General features: G+C 42.4%; 1 protein-coding gene across 1 annotated transcript; it reads left to right on the top strand.

Annotated features, from left to right (window-relative positions):
• The first annotated feature begins 2693 nt into the window (after positions 1-2693).
• Positions 2694-15569, top strand: itm2b (integral membrane protein 2B). Its single transcript, XM_033032845.1, has 6 exons — positions 2694-2960; positions 7249-7383; positions 10612-10821; positions 10975-11085; positions 12111-12261; positions 15056-15569. Exons 1-6 carry the CDS (start codon positions 2874-2876, stop codon positions 15142-15144), a joined length of 783 nt encoding a protein of 260 aa, XP_032888736.1. The 5' UTR covers positions 2694-2873; the 3' UTR covers positions 15145-15569.
• The last annotated feature ends 1060 nt before the right edge of the window (positions 15570-16629 follow it).

The raw sequence follows: 16629 nt of genomic DNA, 5'->3' as shown, positions 1-16629 counted from the left end.
ACCGCCATTCAATATGATCATGGCTGATCATCCAACTCAGTATCCTGTACCTGCCCTCTCTCCTTACCCCCTGATCCCTTTAGCCACAAGGGCCACATCTAACTCCCTCTTAAATATAGCCAATGAACTGGCCTCAACTACCTTCTGTGACAGAGAATTCCAGAGATTCATCACTCTGTGTGAAAAATGTTTTTCTCATCTCGGTCCTAAAAGATTTCCCCTTTATCCTCAAACTGTGACCCCTTGTTCTGGACTTCCCCAACATCGGGAACAATCTTCCTGCATCTAGCCTGTCCAACCCCTTAAGAATTTTGTAAATTTCTATAAGATCCCCCCTCAATCGTCGAAATTCTAGCGAGTACAAGCCGAGTCTATCCAGTCTTTCTTCATATGAAAGTTCTGACATCCCAGGAATCAGTCTGGTGAACCTTCTCTGTACTCCCTCTATGGCAAGAATGTCTTTCCTCAGATTAGGAGACCAAAACTGTACGCAATACTCCAGGTGTCTCACCAAGACACTGTATAACTGCAGTAGAACCTCCCTGCTCCTATACTCAAATCCTTTTGCTATGAATGCTAACATACCATTCGCTTTCTTCACTGCCTGCTGCACCTGCATGCCTACTTTCAATGACTGGTGTACCATGACACCCAGGTCTCGTTGCATCTCCCCTTTTCCTAATCGGCCACCATTCAGATAATAGTCTACTTTCCTGTTTTTGCCACCAAAGTGGATAACCTCACATTTATCCACATTATACTGCATCTGCCATGCATTTGCCCACTCACCCAGCCTATCCAAGTCACCTTGCAGCCTCCTAGCATCCTCCTCACAGCTAATAGGGTGATTTCACGAAAGGTCACTGGAGCGTAGATCCGCACCCACGTGACCGAAAAATTTAACTGGAGTACATGCGTCACTTCCGGTACATGTTAGTGAATGGGAAAACACGCACTTTCACACCCGTTAAGAACATCGAAAACGGCCCGTTTTTGAGCTGCAATTAACTGTACCGGTCGGGGTGACCGTGAGGAACAGCTACCTAAATTTACAGTCCAAAAAAAAGATAGAAACTAAGGTAAATTCAAGAGGGAGCTGAAGGTGTCAAAACAGCGGAAGTGCTCAGCGGACATTTGCCGTGGAGATTTAAAGATCCAAAATATCGGGAATTATCGCGTTTGCTCGCTGCATTTCATCAAAAGTAAGGCATTATTGACTTTTTATCTTTATTCATTTGTTATATGAAAAGTATTAAAAGTTAAAAATCCGTCAGTAAAATTGCAGAATTGCCCATGGTTCTCAGGTGGGTTTTAACATGCAAAATGAAAACGCTTCTGAAGCTCCATTTACCATTTAAATAATCGTAAACTATCAATGCGTTTTGAAATAAATTTTACTGAGATGCAAGCTACGGAATGGGAACGCCATGCACGTGCAACAAGAAGAGAGTATTAAAGCAGATTTGGTTGCAGCTCAAGCATCTATAGCTCTGCAAGTTGATGGCGTTCTTGTGCACATTGTCTATCCTGCTCACAGTGGGTGCCCAATCAGGATTGTTGACATCATTCCATGCTGTAGGCTTGTCTGTTATTAGATTATAAATAAATAAATAAGTAGTTTGGGTGATTGTGCAGGCTTTAAACAAGAAACATTGAGAAATATATTTTGGCAAATAATAAAATGTCCTGCTTTTGTCCAACTAACAGCTGACAATTATCCCATTTATCAATTTATTTCAAAACGCATTTCAAAAGGCAAATGTCCGCTAGCACTTCCGCTGTTTTGACACCTTCAGCTCCCTCTTGAATTTACCTTAGTTTCTATCTTTTTTTTGGACTGTAAATTTAGGTCGCTGTTCCTCACGGTCACCCCGACTGGTACAGTTAATTGCAGCTCAAAAACGGGCCGTTTTCGATGTTTTTAACGGGTGTGAAAGTGCGTGTTTTCCCATTCACTAACATGTACCGGAAGTGACGCATGTACTCCAGTTAAAATTTTCGGTCACGTGGGTGCAGAGCTACGCTCCAGTGACCTTTCGTGAAATCACCCTACACTGCCCCCCAACTTCGTGTCATCCGCAAACTTGGAGATGTTGCATTCAATTCCCTCGTCCAAATCATTAATATATATTGTAAATAGCTGGGGTCCCAGCACTGAGCTTTTCGGTACCCCACTAGTCACTGCCTGCCATTGTGAAAAGGACCCGTTTGCTCCTACTCTTTGCTTGGAGATGTTGCATTCAATTACACCGAAGATAGACACTAAATGCTGAAGTAACAGCGAGTCAGGCTCTGGAAAAAAGGAATGGGTAATGTTTCGGGCCGAGATCCTCCTTTGGACTTGCTAAAGGATCTTTGCTTTCGACTGGCCGTTTCGGGTCGAGCACAGGCGGGGGCGGGGCAGCCGTTCCCGAGCGCCGGCGGGGGCGGGGCTGCAGCTCCAGGGCGGGGCTGCGGCTCCAGAGCGCCGGCGGGGCGGGGCGGCCTGAAGCGCTCAGGGAGGGGGCGGGGGCAAGCGGCATAACAGAGCGCCGGCGGGGGCGGTGCGAGCGGCTAACAGAGCGCGGCGGGGGCGGGGCTGCGGCTCCAGAGCGGGGGCGGGGGCGGGGCAGCGGTTCCCGAGCGCCGGCGGGGGCGGGGCAGCGGTTCCCGAGCGCCGGCGGGGGCGGGGCTGCGGCTCCAGAGCGCCGGCGGGGGCGGGGCTGCGGCTCCAGAGCGGGGGCGGGGCTGCGATTCCCGAGCGCCGGCGGGGGTGATCTCTCGCAGCCGAACGTCTTCGGAGGCTGTTTTATTTGGGAGTTGCGTCACGCGGATTATACGAGAGCGCAGGGCAGTCGGGCTGAGCGGTTGCAAGTTGGCTGCTGAGTTCCGTCATGGTGAAAGTGGCCTTCAACTCGGCGCTGAGCCAGAAGGCGCCCAAGAAGGATGAAAACAATGAGACGCTCATCATCCCTGAGAAGGTGGGTTGCCGGTTCGCTGTTTTCCTGCCGGACCCAATCCCCTGTTCATCGACCTTCCGATTCGGTGCAGCTCAATCTGCATGGTACAAGGCGCCTGTGGCGGTGGTGTAGGTTAGTTGTAAATATAGCAGAGGGCGGTCTTTAGCGGGTTGTGGTTGATATTCGGCCCGAGAACCGAGGACTATGGGCTTCGACCGTAGCAGTGAAATGCCTGTAAAATGGCTGCCGGGCTGAGGAGCCGGCCTCCTTGTCGGAGCTCGCTGGATCCCTGCCCCCTCCCGCAGTATACAGCAACGTCACTGGGGAAGCTCCAGTGTCCATAGTTCAGTCCTTTGGATCAAATATAGACACAAAGTACTGGTGTAACTCAGCGGGTCAGACAGTATCCCTGGAAAAAAAGTATGTGTGACGTTTCGGGTCTGAACCCTTCTTCAGCCAGAGATGCTGCCTGACCCGCTGAGTTACTCCAGCACTTTGAGTCTATCTTTGGTGTAAACCGGCATCTCCATTTAATTTCAACATTTTGGCTTTGGAATAGTTGGACTTTGAAATGGGTGATGTTTATTGATCAGAAGTGATGTTCAATGTTGTTTCGGTGAGAGCACTAACAGGTAGGAACGCAGCGTATTATGTGATTTTTCTTTCGGAATACTTCAGTCCTACTGTTTCTTGGAGTGATGGGAGAGTAAACGCATATAGAAAAAGTAAACCTTAACTGCTGGCTTGGTCAAACTGTTGGATTTTGAGGTTCAGAATAGACTGAAGTTTAAGGGCGAGAATTCCAGAGTATAGGAAGGAGCCAAATGGAAATAGATCTGTTTGCCTTTGAAACAAATTCTTAATTTATACGAATAGCAAATTGGGGGTGAATGAGATTACAGATTCTGCAGATACATTTTAATTATCAGAAAGCGAATTTCATGTAAAGTATTTAGAGGCCATGGTCATGTTGTCAAAATTATGAACATAATGTGTGATCGACTCCGGACGTTTCCTGTTGTGCTGTCTCAATTCCCCGTTTGATTTATACATTTTGTCAGCAATGTGATATTGGGATAGTTGGCAATGCTAAAGGGTGTTCTGATAATATATCTTCATGTTGTTAATTATTGACAAAGATATTGCATAACATTTTATTTTTCGTCGTTGTAGGAGGCCTTTGTCTTCCAAGACGAGTATTGTTGATTGGAACAATCCCATTGCCCTACTCTCCATTTATTCTTTCCAGAGATGCTGCCTGACCTGCTGAGTTACTCCAACATTTTGTGTCTACGTTTGATTTAAACCAACATCTGCAGTTCTTTCCTGCACACCATTGCCCTACTTCTCTGCACACTATTTCTCTTGTGGCTGTTAACTCTCCTCAGATTCTTAAACTGGTCACATATGTAAGGAGTAATTTACAGTAGCCAATTAACCTATTTGCATATGAGAGACGATGAAACACTAGAGAACCCCACTCAGCCATAGAGTGGAAGTACAACATTCATCCAGACAGCATATGAATGTGCTTGGTGGGTTTATCATTCCGAGTGGATATTTGTGTATAAACCACTTTGGATTGATGTTTAAAATTTTCAGGCCTTGATGTTAACAATTTGACTTCATAAGACTATAATCAGAGCCTATGATAGACACAAAAAGTTAGAGTAACTCAGCGGGACAGGCAACATCTATGGAGTGAAGGAATGGGTGACGTTTTGCGTTGTGACCCTTCTTCAGGATAATTAGAGCTTGCTTCTCTGGATGGTATATTCTGTTTGACACAACCTGTTTGTTGTTACTCCTCCTATTCTAGCTATCCTTCAGCACACATGCCTGCTTTCAAATTGATAGCATGTTTGGCATTCTAGTAAGTCTTATAGTGAGTAGATAGTGTTTTTTATCCCTCCCCATTGGTTCCTTGTAAAATTTAGTGGTTACTTGTATTTTATTTCCTTCCCTCATTCCATCAAGTTCTTTATTACACAAAACCCAACAAATATGTAACTTTTACAGGTGTCTTGAGTTAGGTATTCCAGTGTTTAATTTGTAGACTTGATACCTGTAATTCATCTGTTTTCATTTTTTTCCAATCAGCTTTGTTCATGTATTTACTTCTGAAAGAAATCTTCTAAATGTTGTCATGATTCTCCAAACTACTAAATGCTTCCCAGGTATTATGTGGATAGTTTTCAGCTTTTCTTCTTTAGGCATGTCTAGAGATCATGACTTCAGAGGTGCCAGGAATTATAAAGTTACTTTCCAGTCTGTGGTTTTCTGCATGCTTCTAATGTGCTTCTTGTAGAAATTTCTTCTACACTGTTTTGCATGGTGTGATTGTCCAAGGCTAATGTTTATCGTTTATTTCAAATTGCATTGAACGTGATGGTCAAGTTGATGCCACAAAATGTTGCAATCCCACAGTGTTGGGTATGGACCTTCCCGAATTTTGCCCCAATGTATTTCAGACAGAATGGTGTGCGACTTGGGTAAGCTTTCAAGGTGGTTATGTTCATATTGCTATCCTTGTACAGGTGGAGTTTATAGATGTGGAAGATAACACCAAATCTTGGGCAGACAAAAATGCTGGAGAAACTCAGCGGGTGAGGCAGCATCTAAAGAGCGAAGGAAATGGGCAACGTTTCGGGTTGAGACCCTCCTGAAGGGTCTCGACCCGAAACGTTGCCTATTTCCTGAAGGGTCTCGATCCAAAACCTTGCCTGTTTCCTTCGCTCCATTGATGCTGCCTTACCTGCTGAGTTTATCCAGCATTTTTGTCTACCTTTGATTTTCCAGCATCTGCAGTTCCTTCTTAAACACCAAATCTTGGGCAGATCACATCCTTAAATATGGAACAAACTGCAGGCACATTATGCTGGCAATTGAGTGGCTAATTGCATAAAGTGGTGGATGCATCAAACAAGTTGTTTTGTTGGAGCTATATTCATCCAGGCAAGTAGTGAGTATTCTGCTAGCATGTTTTGTAGATGGACAAAGGGCCTTAAGGGCCTGTCCCACGACAATTTTTTTGGGCATCTGCCGGCATCATTGACTAATGTATCAGGTCACCGAAAAAGTTGTGGCGGTGACGCGGCGTGATGACGTATGCTGCGTGGTGTTTCCTCAAGTGTCGCAACATTTTTTAGTTGCTGCTGGATGTTGAAATGTTCAATATCTTTCGGCAACCCTGATGTGTCAGTCGCCGAAAAAATTGCCAAGTGGGACAGGCCCTTTAGGAGTCGGTCTGTGACCTATTCTTGTGGCTGCAGAATTCAGATAATTCAATGAAAATTAGTCAATGGTGAATTCTAAAATGTTTGTAAGAGGATTGGCGATGTTAACACTGTTTAATGTCAGACTTTTTTTGAGATAATAATCATCATCTGTACTGTGTATGATTCTACTCCATGAGTTTCTGAGTTAATCTTGTTTTCATTTAAAATTCTTATCTCCTTCTACCCCAAAAGAAGGATTTAGTCCATTCTTGTTGTCAGTGTGTTTGGATGTTCTACCTTTCTCTGAACCCTCTTCCTCTCCCGATAGAAAGGTTGAACTGTACCAGTTCCAACTACAGGATGATGTAAACAAGGTCTGCTGATTGTTCATAAAATATGGATTATATATGGGACTTTAGTAAAGAATGTCTTGGCTTCATAACCTCAACTTCCAAGTTGTATTGAAAAAAACTTGCACTGCAGGAAGGCAGAGAGAGACAGGCAGAGAGAGAGAGGTAGGCAGAGAGAGAGAGAGAGAGAGGTAGGCAGGCAGAGACACAGATAGTCTCTCCACCCCCCCTCTCCATCACCCCTCCCTCCCTCTCTCTCTTTCTCTGCCCTTCGAGATAGTTCGGGGATGGGGTAAAAGGAGCCAATGAATAATATTAATATATCAAGGGGGGGTGGTTAGTGTGTGTGTGATGCCGCAGCCCCCCCCCCCCCCCCCCCCATTGAGGGGATGGGACCCAACGGGTCCCCCTTGGTCTAGTACCTTCATATATCTCTCGTTCCCTCTCCCCTTACAGTCTGAAGAAGGGTCTCAACCCAAAAAGTCATCTCTTCCTTTTCTCCAGATATGTTGCGTGACCCGCTGAGTTACTCAAGTTTGTTATGTCTATCTTCACTTTAAACAGACACTGTTTTGTAAGGATGTTTCTAATGTTAGTTGTAAATATCCTTGCATTAGTGCACTTGGATCAATGACAACTGAAATTTAAAGCTGGAAATTTTGATTATTTGAAGATTAGAGTTAAGCCAACTTGTATACGTGTAGGCCCTTGGTTTGACATGCCAAATGCTTTTTCATGCAGGATCCAGAGGATGAAGTCGTACCATTTAGACACCAATCACGTGTCTGGTGCTGGTGTATGTGTCTTGGACTAGCTCTCATGTTGTCCGGTGTTGTGGTTGGTGGTGCATATCTCTACCGATATTTTATCGTACAGGTAGGAGAATGACTAAGGGGATTAATCTTTGTTTTTTACTCCGTACAAATGTGTATGATGCTGTTCATGAATGACTACTAGTATTGATTGCTTGACAATTTGAGGCACAAATTTGAGTACAGGTTTTCCACCGTTTTGTTTTCATCTACCAACTGGTGGTTTGGCACTTCCTTTAATCCGGACAAAATTACGAGAGCGGACTTGATATCCCCCCCGTTAGTCCCCGCCAAAAATGTGGCACCTAGGCTGGGTGAGGCAGCTGATCTTTACTTCATCGAGTCTGCCGCGGCGGTTTGGTAGGTCGAGTTTGCCCCCTGCTGCTGGGGTACTGGAACTCTGTCACGGCCAGAGCTGGCAGATCCTTTTCCATACTCGACATTCGAGGCTGACTAGACGGACCATTCTGGTACCACTTCTGAGGCCATGACCTCTGTTGTTTCGGCAAAACGGATAATCCAGAAAGACGAACCAAGGGTGCTGAAAAATCGGTGGTGGACCTGCATTTTTTTCCTGAATGAATAAACTGATACAATAATAACTACTTTGTCTATACAAATGTACCTGTCATATAACACTTAGTCTATTGTTTGCAACTTAAAGTTAGTAGCCTCAAAATATCAAGGCGTTCTTCAGCATCTATGGAGGTGACGTTTCGGGTCGACCAGAAAGGTCACCTATTCCTTCGCTCTATAGACGCTGCCTCACCTGCTGAGTTTCTCCAGCATTTTTGTCTACCTTTGATTTTTCCAACATCTGCAGTTCTTTCGTAAACAAAGCAGTTCTTCAACTCGCATTAGGGTGATGCATAGAGGGTGTGGCAAATATTTAAGACTGAGAAATGAGTTGGCAGGTTATGGTAGGCAAAATGAGGAAATGGTGTTCAAATCATGTACGAACAAGCAGGCAGAGATGGTAAAACAAAACCAGAAAATTCTAGAAATACTTGAGGCAGGCCACATCTTTGGGAAGTAAAACTGTGATCACCCAACCAAATGTAGATAAAGCGATGGCTTTGTGCAGGCACGGAAATCGCTGTCAAAACATGGGGAGGGACAATATTTCTTGACGGCCGCACGCGCGCGAGGTTTCGGCCGTGGGCCCTAGGACCGGTAACATCGACAACTGACCTGGTTGGTGACCGTCTCCGAACTCCGGCAACAGCAGCTTCGTCCTCCCCGAATCGTGGGGCTTCAATCGGCGTGTTCGTGGGGGCTTCAACATCGGGAGCCTAGATCGCCTCGAAGCAGCAATTTGACCGTGGGGCGGTGGAAGATCCCGAGGTCGATTTTAAGCTGCACGGGGCCGGGCGATGAAAGGCCCCGCGAACAGGCCGATTCAAGCTCCGCTCCATGATCTTTACTCCACCAGGACGTCTCCCTCCTACATATCACCGCGATCTATTCTCAGTTCCACCACCCTACTTCCGCCTCTGACCGACACCTCCCTCCTCCAATCCTGGCTCTGAATCATCATGCCCCCCCCCCCCCCCTACTGCCTGCTGACTGATGTCTCTCTTGTCAAATCTGCGCCCTCGATCATCAGTCCCACCCCCACTGTCTCACGGAAAGTGGAGATCTTTAATAGATTTTTTTCCCCACAGTTTTAAAATCCATTTTACAAAAAATGGGGGGTATCGTCCCCTGCTTCTCAAAACGGAGGGGGGACGGGGACGTGTGCCCCCCCTCCCCCCGGGATTTCTGCCCCTGGCTTTGTGGAATTTGTGCATCAATCCACATGGGAGACTGAGCTTACTATTGCTTGCCATCTTAATTCCTCATCTCATTCCCATGTTGGCCAAACGGTCTGTGATCTGTGTTGTCATGGGCCAACAAAAGCCTGAGGAACAACACCTCATTTTCTGTCTTGGCTTGTTGTAACCTTCTGGACTTATTATATTCTAAAACTTAGGGTAATTTGATTTCTTGGTCTGTATCTACTTATTAGTTAAGCTTGTTTTGCCTATTTCTTCCTCACTGGCTATCAGTTTTGCATTTCACCACTCTCATATTTTGTGTTGGTCTTGCTCTTTGGTTGCTTGCAATCGCTCATTAACCAGGTAACCTTGTTTATAGCTTGTCCCCATGATGACCTCATTGTCCCTCTATCAGCAACATCCCACACTTCCTGTAACTATACAAGCTACTATGGTCACCTCAGGTTGCCATGTCAGGTATTCACTATGTTCCTATTCCCACTTCAGTAGGATGGCCAGACCTGCAGAGTATTTTCTGTTTTAGATTTCTTGTATCTGCTGTTTATTAATTTTTCAGTAAGCTGAGATGTTTATGAATTAATAGATAAAAATCAGTCGAGGTACAGGTACAATGAAAATCTTGCAGCAGATGACAAGTACATGGGCTCACAAACATTTTTGGAAAGCAAAGGTTTGAGCAAGTAAATGGAATAGAATTTGTCACACCAATTCACCCAATTGATTGGAAGAATCGGGTATAACAATTTCCACTGACCTAAGATGGCACAAACAAATCTTTGAAAATACCACAGATGATAATGCTAGTACTACTATTTATTGTTCTTAAATCAAATCTAAGTTCTAATAGTTCAATATTCAAAATGCTGATGGACGTTCCAGTATGTGCTTGTATTTTGACACAACTCGTCTATTTTAGTCTGATTTCAAATAAAATCGTGAACTTTAAAAAATGGAACTATTTATAGTGCATCTATACTTCTAACAATATTTTATTGTAGTCAAATGTTGCCTGTAGATAAATCAATAAGTCATGACCATCCATATTTGATGTTTAAAATGGATAATTGCCGTTCATTACTTTCATTTGGTCTATGCATATCTCTTCTGCAACAGTTAATTTGTCGTGTTCATTTGGCACAATTTAGGATGTAATAACATAGAAACATAGAAATTAGGTGCAGGAGTAGGCCATTCGGCCCTTCGAGCCTGCACCGCCATTCAATATGATCATGGCTGATCATCCAACTCAGTATCCCGTACCTGCCTTCTCTCCATACCCTCTGATCCCCTTAGCCACAAGGGCCACATAAATAGCAACAATGCTTAGTACTGAAGTAACTCTGCTGTAACATTGTTACAGAGATTGAATTGGGGTTCTCTCAATTCTGTCAAGTGTTCTTATTGTTTCCTTTTTATAGATGATGACTTCTTTCCTTTGCAGATAGATCCCACAATTTTAATAGGAATATAATTGAAGTTTAATATTGGTTTTCTTGTGTTAATTTTTTTTCTAGGAAGGTGAAGTTTTCTTCTGTGGTCTCAAGTACAGTGATCCTAAAGACTATCTTGTTCCTGATATTGCTGCTGATTCACAAGTAGCTCCATACCAATCTATTGAAGAAAATATTTGCATTTTGGAGGATGATGAAGTTGAACTGATCAGTGTTCTTGTCCCAGACTTTGCTGATGGTGATCCAGCAGATATTGTTCATGATTTCCACAGGGTATGCACTAATTGCTACATTTGAGCATGACATGTTGTTTTGTTCACTTTTAAATAGCTTTATTTTTCAACTATTTTAAATCAAACATTTTTTTAATCTATATTATAATGTGTATCTTTGCATGAGTTTATTAAAATAGATTTTCTTTCCTAGGGTTTGACAGCATATCTTGATCTGGGTTTGAATAAATGCTATGTGATTCCACTAAATTCATCTATTGTCATGCCACCACGCAGTTTGTTTGAATTGCTAATCAACATCAAGGTATGTACAAGTCAATATTCACTTTCTGGGTTTGACCAAATTTCTTAATGGCACAATGGGTCTAGTGACAGTTTTTTAGAATGTCTCATGGATTTAGTTCTCGATGACTGGATCAGATGGTAATCTATACGCACCCACGAGCTCTCCACGAGACAATCAATGCCGTCGAAAGATGAATCTTCCAAAAACAGTCTCTTGATTAATAGTTTCTTTATTGTAGTACATTTCAATCGTGCTCGTGCATGGTCGAAAACTATTGTCTCTTCCCTGATCTTCTTCGAACTAAACTCCTTGGTAGTCTGCACGAGAATCCCATCTGCAGACTACGTATAAATCGCTCGCACATAATTGCAGGCAGAAAAAATGTAAAGGTAACTGGTTATAGTTATAACAAACTGAGTTAAGCTAAATGGCTACTACAATATGATAAAAGATGTGTTGTCTTGTTGCTAGTTCAGATGGAATCTGGAGATGCTTAAGTTTAGAAAGCATATACAAGCTTTTTTTCTTGAACATGGCATGACTTTGGAATTGGACCGTGAACTTCCCCTCTGCTTCATGTGGTTTAGAAAAATCTTAATTTGAATAGTATTACAGCTACTAAAGTTAGAGCATGGACTATCAGCTCTTAAACTGTTTTTATGATTATCTTTCTGTATAGATGGTAAGAGTAGATTGGTAAATTGAATATCACTTGGAGAAAATGTACCCTCGAATGGGACTCGGAACAGTGATCTGTTGGCACAGGACCCGATGGCATAAGTTTTGGAATTCTTGAAAAAGGATGCATTAGTTGTGATATTCTAAAATTTCCTAGATTCTGAAATTATCCAGTTCACTTTTTTGATCTGGATCCTTGAGTTGCCATTATTACTTCATTTGCATGTTAATAATTTAATATTCATATTGCTGAACGTCATTCTGTTGTGTTTAGCTAAGGTCACTGGATGGTTGAGGGAATGAGTAATTTTGAGTATCAAGTGCCTAGCATACTAACTTTAAAATATCCTCAATTACTTGAACAGGCTGGCACCTATTTGCCCCAGTCTTACTTGATCCATGAAGAGATGGTGGTTACTGATTATATTGAAAATGTGGATGAGCTTGGATTTTTTATTGCACGTCTTTGTCATGGGAAGAAGAGCTTCAAGCTTCAACGTAGAGATCTTGCAAAAGGTAACTTAATATATTTTGTGCAGTTTTGATGTACGTTTTTTTTAAAACTCTACTCAATTTAACCGTATAAATTTAAAAGTATTAAATTGTATTATGTCCATGTATGAAGTGTCTTTAAAAATTCAGTTATTGTCCAGTTACACTAACTTGTCTGTTTCGTCAGTTCCAATTGTGCATAATTAATGGTCTTTTTTTTAATGCAATAGATCCATTCTTGATTTTTGCACTACATATTCCAGATACAGGGATAGCACAATTGATTTCTCTCAACTCTCTTCCAGCACTTGATTTATTTATTACAAGTACAAATTATTGTCTTTGCTATTTCAGATTTCTGGATAATTGGGATCTCTTCCGGGGCAGGAGTGACCTGTATAAAAGGGACGGGTTGCACCTAAACTGGAGGGGGACCAACACCCTAGCGGGAAGGTTTGCTAATGCTACACGGGAGGGTTTAAACTAGATTGGCGGGGGGGTGGTGGGATCTCGTGCAGGACAGAGGCAAGTGAGAGGCTAGAAGTTGGTATGGAGGGTGGCGTGGGAAAGGTTAGTGGACAGAATAGGCAGGTGAAAGGGGGAGAGCGAGAAAGGAGGGTTGGTTTAAAGCGAGAGCGAGAAAGGAGGGTTGGGTTACTACAGACCCCTGAATAGTCAATGGGAATTAGGAGAACAAATGAGCCGAGAGATTGCAGACAGCTGCAGGTCAAGTAAGGTTGTTGTAGGGGGTTTTATCTTTCCCAATATAGAACGGGAAAATCATAGTGTGAAGGGTTTAGATGGGGTGCAATTCTTCAAAAGTGTTCAGGAGTTTTCTTAAGCAGCATGTGGAGGCCCCCACATTTGTACATGGATTTTATTTGGGTGTTTAGCTAAATAATACATTTCCAATGAATTGTCATATGTTTTTGCCCATTGTACAATGTTCTACATTGAATTGATCAGTTACCATTACCATATCCATAAGTTTCTTTTTGGTTTGCCCCTTAAGAGGAGTTGAGTATAGGAGTAAAGAGTTCCTTCTGCAGTTGTATAGGGCCCTAGTGAGACCACACCTGGAGTATTGTGTGCAGTTTTGGTCCCCTACTTTGAGGAAGGACATTATTGCTATTAAGGGAGTGCAGCGTAGGTTTGTAAGGTTAATTCCCGGGATGGCGGGACTGTCATATGCTGATAGAATGGAGCAGCTGGGCTTGTATACTCTGGAGTTTAGAAGGATGAGATGGGATCTTATTGAAACATATAAGATTATTAAGGGTCTGGACACGCTAGAGGCAGGAAATGTGTTCCTGATGTTGGGGGAGTCCAGAACCAGGGGTCACTGTTTAAGAATAAGGGGTAAGACATTTAGAATGGAGATGAGGAAACACTTTTTCACACAGTTGTGAGTATGTGGAATTCTCTGCCTCGGAGGGCGGTGGAGGCCGGTTCTCTGGATACTTTCAAGAGAGCTAGATAGGGCTGTTAAAGATAGTCAAGGGATATGGGGAGAAGGCAGGAACGGGGTACTGATTGGGGATGATCAGCCATGATCACATTGAATGGCGTTGCAGGCTCGAAGGGCCGAATGGCCTACTCCTGCACCTATTGTCTGTTAATTTGAGTAAATATTAGCTGGGGAAATGTGACCCAACAAATGATAAAAACAAGTCAACTAATTTTCTTTTGAGTTAACATGTCTGCTCTTCCAGTATTGAGGTTACATTATTTATATCACAATTGACACTGGTAAGTAATTTACTTAGCAAAAATTGAGCCAGAATACTGTCGACCCCTGCATTATAGCTGTTCAGGTGAAGGAAATCTGCTCTTGCAGAATTTGGAAACCACTACCCCGAACATTTGAGATACAAATGACACTTGTTCTTTATAGAGAATCAGAATAAGTAGCATTTTTCTGAGATCATCCCCTCCTTTCCCCTCACCCTCACCTCCCAACCCCCAAGTAATGTGGGGAGGTGGATTTTGAGAATTGGTTTAAACATGGAATGGCACTGAGCTAAAGTAAATGTGTTCAAGACCACTGAGAAAACTCCTTTCGATCAACTACCCATCTGTAGGGGAGGTGACAAAAATAGTCATTTGGTTTGGAGGGGGTGGAAGCTAATTGTCTTTTCATTGATTGCTAAATGGATACAGAGACTGGCAAATGAAATTTGTAATTTAATGCTAGTTGCTGTCACATGTGTGGTTGGCAGTTTTGTTTAAGGCAAAGCAAAAAACAAACTGCTGAAGGAATTTGGTGGTTTAAACAGCATCTGGGTGGGAGTTGGGGAGGGGTTAGAAATTGTCAGTTCTGTCAATAATTCCTCCTGACAGATGCTGCTCGACCCTCTTCCTCCAGTTTTTTGGTACTTCACATTCCAGTGACCAGCCAACAGTTTTTCTCTCTAGACAAGTAAAAAAATTGTCTAAGAACTCAAATAGAAATGTACCTTGGATATCTTAAATAAGGAATAATAAAAATGAAATTTTGAGTTTGAAACTCTGTAAAATGAAAACACCCAGAAAAGCTTGCAGGCCTTCCTCATTAAATTCCACCATTTGCACCCTTTTGTCTTCTCTATCTGGAGTCTTGGTTACTATCTCTATTCCAACCCCATTCCTTGTGGTGCAAATAGTTGGAGAGAGCAAGATTATTTAAGTATCCTGAATTGTTCATTATTCATCCAACCTAATGTTTCATTTTCTTGGCTTTGAGGGATTTGCTATTTTGTGGCATGTTGAATGAGAATTTTGTGCTACAGTTATGAGATAAGCAGCATTTGCCATTTAACAGTTTTTTTTTTTTTCTTAGGAATCCAAAAGCGGAATGCATCGAAGTGTTTCAAGATTATTCATTTTGAAAGTGAAGTTGCTGTCGAAACTCGTGTCTGTGAACAATAATTGCAGAAGACTCCATATTGAGCCCACAAAATCACTTTTTTTTCCCTTCGTGTGCAATGCATTTTTCATTATTTCTTTTTTTAGTGTTGTAAACAGGGTTTACTTTTTGCAATTTTCCTCTCTGCTTAAATACTATCAGGTGTAAGATGCAAGTAGATGTCTAAAGGTATGGTAGTTTGTGAAAAGAGGATAATGCCAATATTTCTATTCATTTCAATAGTGGGCTGTATTATATTGGACTGGAATTAATACTTTTTTGAATTGTGGGAAGAAACTGGAGATTCCCCACTTTTTTTTCTTAACTCTATTAATCTGTATACTAGGCACTGGATGGGGGTGAAAGAGGAGAACATAATATGGTAAAGGCATTTGACTAATTGCTGATTTTTGTGTATATAAACTAAAATAAAAAAATGTAAATGGTTCTGTATGTACTGAATATTTGCTGAACACCTTTAACAGAAATATCCACTGTAGTTGCTCAGTTTGCACCCATCTAGTGCATAGCTTGGTGAGGGCTGTTGGAGAAAGACTGGAAAATCCAGATGAAGCTGTAAAATGCAGATGAGCGGTCACTGAAACGAGGATAGACAAAAAGCTGGAATAACTCAGCGGGACAGGCAGCATCTCTGGAGAGACGGAATGGGTGACATTTCGGGTTAAGATCCTTCTTCAGACTCGACCTGAAACATCACCCATTTCTTCTCCCCAGAGATGCTGCCTGTCCCGCTGAGTTACTCCCAACTTTTTGTGTCTATCTTTGGTTTAAACCAGCATCTGCAGTTCCTTTCTACACTGAAACTAGGATGTTGTGAACTTGGCATTTCAGAATATATGTGGAATGAGAAGGATTAATGTTACAAATAAGTAACCATGAAGCAGAATTGGCATGTTACAAACAGGAAAGTGAATTGCTTAAAATTATTGAATTCTTTATTGAGAATGGAACATGCATAGATGGAAGATGAGGTGCTATTCCTCAACTTACATTGGGCTTCATTGAAATATTCAGGAGACCAACGTTTATTGCCCATACTTCATTCATCTTGAAGGTGATGAGCCACAAGTGTAAACTGCTGCAGTCCTGTTAAGGTAGTCAAGCAGCCCTGTTGAAGAATTCCAGGATGTTCACAAAGGAACAGCAATGTATTAACATATCAGGCCAGTGTGCAATTCAAAGAGGAGCTTTCAGGTGAATGGTGTTTGCATGCACCTGAGACACTTGTCCTGTCGGAATAATTTACTTGAGACGTGAGTGATTATCAAACTGTAGCTACTTTATTCGCAATAACTTGTCGGACAAGGAGAACAGTCAAACAAAAGACTGCTCTGCAGATTCAAAGCGTGCAGTATTTTTATATCATATTTGATAGCATAAAAGCAAGGTTAATCACATATACTTGTTTACAGGGTTGACTATAGTGATCCAGCATTCAGTAACTTTCCATTGAAAAACAGGCTTCTTTATCTGCGTAGGAAGATTAG

The sequence above is a fragment of the Amblyraja radiata genome, chromosome 14 (assembly GCF_010909765.2).
Source record: "Amblyraja radiata isolate CabotCenter1 chromosome 14, sAmbRad1.1.pri, whole genome shotgun sequence".
NCBI lineage: Eukaryota > Metazoa > Chordata > Chondrichthyes > Rajiformes > Rajidae > Amblyraja > Amblyraja radiata.
Note: the sequence above shows the minus strand (reverse complement) of the source record. Positions and strands in the feature narration are given on the sequence as shown.

Excerpts from the sequence above, each read along its gene's own strand:
- itm2b (XM_033032845.1), top strand. The coding sequence starts at position 2,874 with ATGGTGAAAGTGGCCTTCAACTCGGCGCTGAGCCAGAAGGCGCCCAAG. Across the intron at positions 10,822-10,974 it reads TTGTTCATGATTTCCACAGG|GGTTTGACAGCATATCTTGA; the intron begins GTATGCACTAAT and ends TTTCTTTCCTAG. Across the intron at positions 11,086-12,110 it reads AATTGCTAATCAACATCAAG|GCTGGCACCTATTTGCCCCA; the intron begins GTATGTACAAGT and ends TTACTTGAACAG.